Source organism: Strongylocentrotus purpuratus, unplaced genomic scaffold (assembly GCF_000002235.5).
Source record: "Strongylocentrotus purpuratus isolate Spur 01 unplaced genomic scaffold, Spur_5.0 spur5_scaffold_20, whole genome shotgun sequence".
Taxonomy (NCBI): Eukaryota; Metazoa; Echinodermata; class Echinoidea; order Camarodonta; family Strongylocentrotidae; genus Strongylocentrotus; species Strongylocentrotus purpuratus.
In genome coordinates, this window is record NW_022145606.1 from 22,694,343 (window position 1) to 22,698,863 (window position 4,521).

Sequence of the window (4,521 nt, forward strand, 5' to 3'; positions counted from 1 at the left end):
TATTACATGATGCTGCTCTCTATTTCACCTATTCTAAGCATAATATTTAAACTTTTAGAAAAGTTGCACAATGACATAATAAGTAGACATGATTATACACGATCATCCGAATCATTGGCGCAATACACACACGTCCCGTTTACATTAATTGTATAGACTTACAATAACATCAGTATTATGGTTAGTTTAATATTGTAGGTCCTCTAAAGAGAAAAGCTCATCCCCGTCATACATTGTTTTAATGGAACAAATGTGAATGTTTTTCGGCACTATATCACAGTGACATTAACGATACTGCCAATTTGAAGCTTGAATGTGTACAATGATCACAGCTTTCAAAATTTCGTAACGTTTTAATTTTTGGTCCGATTCCCTACAAACTCTAACCAGTCTTCTTTTTTTATCTTCCTCCTATATTTTAGAGTAATTTGCTATTAAGGATGCATTTCCTTTTAACGCTTCAAATTGTATAGTAATTATAGAGGTTTTACATTAAAAATATAAATTTGATCCCCAGTTGAACTATCTCTCCTCGGTATAGGATTTTTGGTCAGTAGGTAAAAAGTGAAGAGCTGGGATTTCATTATAAAAGCAACTAAAACGCGAGTGGGGGTTGGCAACAAGACAAAACAAAAAGTCCAAAACAAAATTTAAGGGGAAATGTTATGTTAGTATTTACTAATGTTATCTATCTATTTGTTATTTTATCTCTTCTGCATAGAGGGTGACTATTTTAATAACGAGTAGGCCTATATACTGCCCTCAAAGGGGCCGTGTCTGTTCTTACCCACACAAACAAACACAATCTGTTAGGGCCAAGACCACTCAAAGAAGACAATAGCTGCTGCATTCATGTTAATGAATGGACGAATAAATGAAATAACAGTTAATCACAAACTAATTAAAAGTAACTTAAAATATTAATCCTAAATGGCCCGTATTCTACTAAAATTTTAAACCGACGCTGCGTTTGCCTAAAATTGGTTTGTAATTTAAAAAATAAAATAAAAGGAACTTTGAGGTCTAAGTTATCCTTTTGTTAAACATGATCGTAGACACGGGGTCGGTTTTATTCAAATGAATTAGAAGAATATACGGGTCATTATGTCTTTGACCACAAACGCCTTTGTAAAATTTCACCCTGGACATATTCTATTTTATATTTATTATTATTATGTTTAAATGTCCCGTGACATTAATCCCCCCCCCCCCCACTCTTCGATTCAAGATCAACTGCTCATCTACCAGAAATGGCTGACAAAGACGGCTAGGAAGCTGCCGCACATCGTAGCTAGAAGACTGACGGTGTAGATAGCCCCGACGCCATTACAAAAATCGCCGGTACAGCAGTGTACGCAGGCCGTCACACCGTCTGCACTAACACATGTGTTATAACACTGAGATGATGGTAATGTATTGCAATCACGGGCCCAGGTCTCGCTGCCACCATCGTTGAGTAACGATGTTTTCTGTTTAAAAAAAAAAGGTCAGATAGAGTAATAAAAACGATTAAAACAAATAAACAAAGTTAGATACAGAAGTAAGAAGCCACTCACAAGAAAAACTGAAACCAAACTGACAACGACCAATAAAAAAAAAAGGTAGTATTCATTCTAATTATCAGCCTTTGAATTGCACACTTTCATACCGTGGGGCAGGACAAATTCTGACCCTTGGATGGATTCTCAAAGTAATTGTGTAAAACAAAGGGAGAGAGAGGAGAAGAGAGAGAGAGAGGAAGAGAGAGAGAGAGGGAGAGGGGATTAGATACAAATGCATAACAAAAAATAACTCTATTCTCATCACAAATTGTTCAAAGTCATATTCATTTCAACTTTTGTTATGTTGATATTGCATTTAGAACTCGCGTTTGGATTGTGATTTTTATGTCATTGTACTCCGTCCAAAGCGAGCGAGAGAAGAAAAATAAATCATGAGACGCTTCATCGAAGTAAAGATAAAAATATACTCCGGCCGAATAGGGGGATTTTCTGGTATTGGTTGCCAAAGTTCATCCTTTTTATATGAATTCGTGAGCAAGTGACGCCAGCGAGCAAAAATGAACACTTTGATAATTTTGAAATGTTATTTCATCATAAAAATTCACAAGCTTGGGTATACAAATAGTATACTCGGGCATCTTCATTTAAACTGATATTTTAGCCACCCTAATATGTCGTTGCCCAAATAATGTGCTTTAATTAAACTGATATTTTAGGCACCCTAATATGTCGTTGCCCAAATAATGTGCTTTAATTAAACTGATATTTTAGGCACCCTAATATGTTGTTGCCCAAATAATGTGCTTTAATTAAACTGATATTTTAGGCACCCTAATATGTCGTTGCCCAAATAATGTGATGATTGCTCGAAAATCGAGACTCTAAAAATCCCGGGGGGAAGCGCGAGCCTCTCGTACGTCTTTGACAGTAGCATAGCAGTGGAGTTGCAAATTTTTGGCATAAACGGCTTTCTGTTCACTTCTTCTTCAACTGATGCTGAAATTAACGCACTTTGGAGGAATATAGTCAAAGAATTTAGCCAGGTTACAGAAGGTTAAGAACTCTTTCTAATGTTGAACCTTTAAAAACAAAACCTTGCATTATATTGCCTACATAAGCATTATAATCAACCGTATCCAATTCCTTCCCCCTAAAAAATCATGTGATAGTGTAATCATACTTATGACAGTGAATCAGCTTTATCATAAACGGATAAGGCCAAACATACTTGATCCCTAGATTTTCACAAATGAAGAGAGCCTAGGTTCCATGTTTTGTTTTTATTTACATAGAAGAGCTATTGGGTAAATTTCAACACACATTTTTGTTAAATAAAATGGCATTTGAACAGGCACTAGAGAGGCTTAAAACTTAATTAATTCATAAAAAAAATTGTTAGATAACAAATGAAAATAAATTAAAGCGGGCCTTAAAAAAGGATAGAGGACAGAAAGAAAAACTGGACTTACAACACAACCATTTTCGCAAGTGGTGACGTTGGTTACTCCTGAGCTTCTGTCAAATGGGTCCACGCACCTCGCGTCATTCGAATTTCCACCGCCAGTGATGTACACACATTGGTAGCATGATGTCGCAGCTTCGCCGACATGAGCTGGGAGTAATAATAACAATAGTAATAATGATAATGATATCAATAGAAATCATTATAATACTAATTTTGTTTACCCAGAAAAGCAATTACAAGTTACCCATTGACACCTTGGTGGAGAGCAGGCGCGGATCCGGGATTTATTAGGGGGAGGGGGGGGGGGGAGGCCCACCTTTGAAATCAGTTTGAAATTTAGTGTGTTGAAATTTGAAAATCGTGCCGGCCGATATTTCGCTCATTTGGATTGGTGGGGGGGGGGGGTAGTGAGTACTATTTTTTCTTCTTTTTTGCCCCCGGAAATTTGAAAATCGTGCCGGTCGCTATTTCGCTCAACACCCCACACCCCACATCCCACCCAGCCCCCCCCCCCTTGAGCCCGCTGCCCCCCCCCCCCCCCCCCCTGTATCCGCGCCTTGTGGAGAGTAACAAATGTGACTTGAGAATTGCACCCAAAACTGTTAAAATTATTTCAAGGAGTGGAAGTATCTTACCGAAAGAAAAGACTGCTGCCAGTAAAAAGATCAACGAAATCTTATCCATTCTGTAGCGTTTTTACCTTGTCTCAGCAAAAACAGTAGAGATTTCTGAAAAGACAACATGTGCAAATGATTAGTTTTTAAGGATCATTTCTAAGATCTATATTTTTTTCATTTAGTTTACTCTTCTAGTACATGGTTCTTTTATAACACAATATCAAACATAATGATACACTCCATATCTTTATGATGTGATTGACGTCATGCAGAACTTTATATTGACATCTTCCCCCCCCCCCCCCCAACCCGGCCCTCAAAAAAGTAAAGCAAAAGCCAAATATGTATAGAAAAAGAAATCAGTCATATTCTGTGTTCTATTCAAATTGTTATGAATTTATATGACAGAAGATGATTCTAAAAAGAAATTAAACAACATCAATACCAAAGGTACCACATTTTTACCATAGTTTTACAATGGCTTCCATGGTAATTTTTCTAATGAGGGATAAACATAAACACACACAAAACTGATGAAATAAAAACACATTTTCTCGAACTTGCTGAATTGTCTTCCACTTAGATTCGTTTCAGCAAGATATGTTTCCATTTCATATGAAACCATTTATAGCTCATTCAATATTGCCAAACAATGGTAAACAGACAGTGCACTTAGCAGAAAAAAAGAACATGTTCTTATCAACATCATAATACAAATGAGAGCACCATCATTACGTCAATGAAAAAACGAACAATTTCTTTTGATTTTTGAGCTTAGTCAGCTTGAACAAGATAACCCACGAAAGCTCGAGAGCTTGCTATCATTATAGAAAAGTAGCTCAGTACCATAGAACTCAGTGGGGGGGGGGGGGGGGGGTAGTGAGCATCATTTTTTTGGTATATGACCCCGAAAATGTGAAAATCGAGCCTACCAACA

The 4,521-nt window shown here is 37.0% G+C and overlaps 1 protein-coding gene across 1 annotated transcript; it reads right to left on the minus strand.

Moving 5' to 3' along the window:
* Positions 1–423: 423 nt before the first annotated feature.
* LOC115927094 lies at positions 424–3,651 on the minus strand. The gene is made up of 3 exons (XM_030992567.1): positions 3,603–3,651; positions 2,972–3,114; positions 424–1,469 (listed from the first exon to the last, which is right to left on the minus strand). Exons 1-3 carry the CDS (start codon positions 3,649–3,651, stop codon positions 1,242–1,244), a joined length of 420 nt encoding a protein of 139 aa, XP_030848427.1. The 3' UTR covers positions 424–1,241.
* Positions 3,652–4,521: the final 870 nt, after the last annotated feature.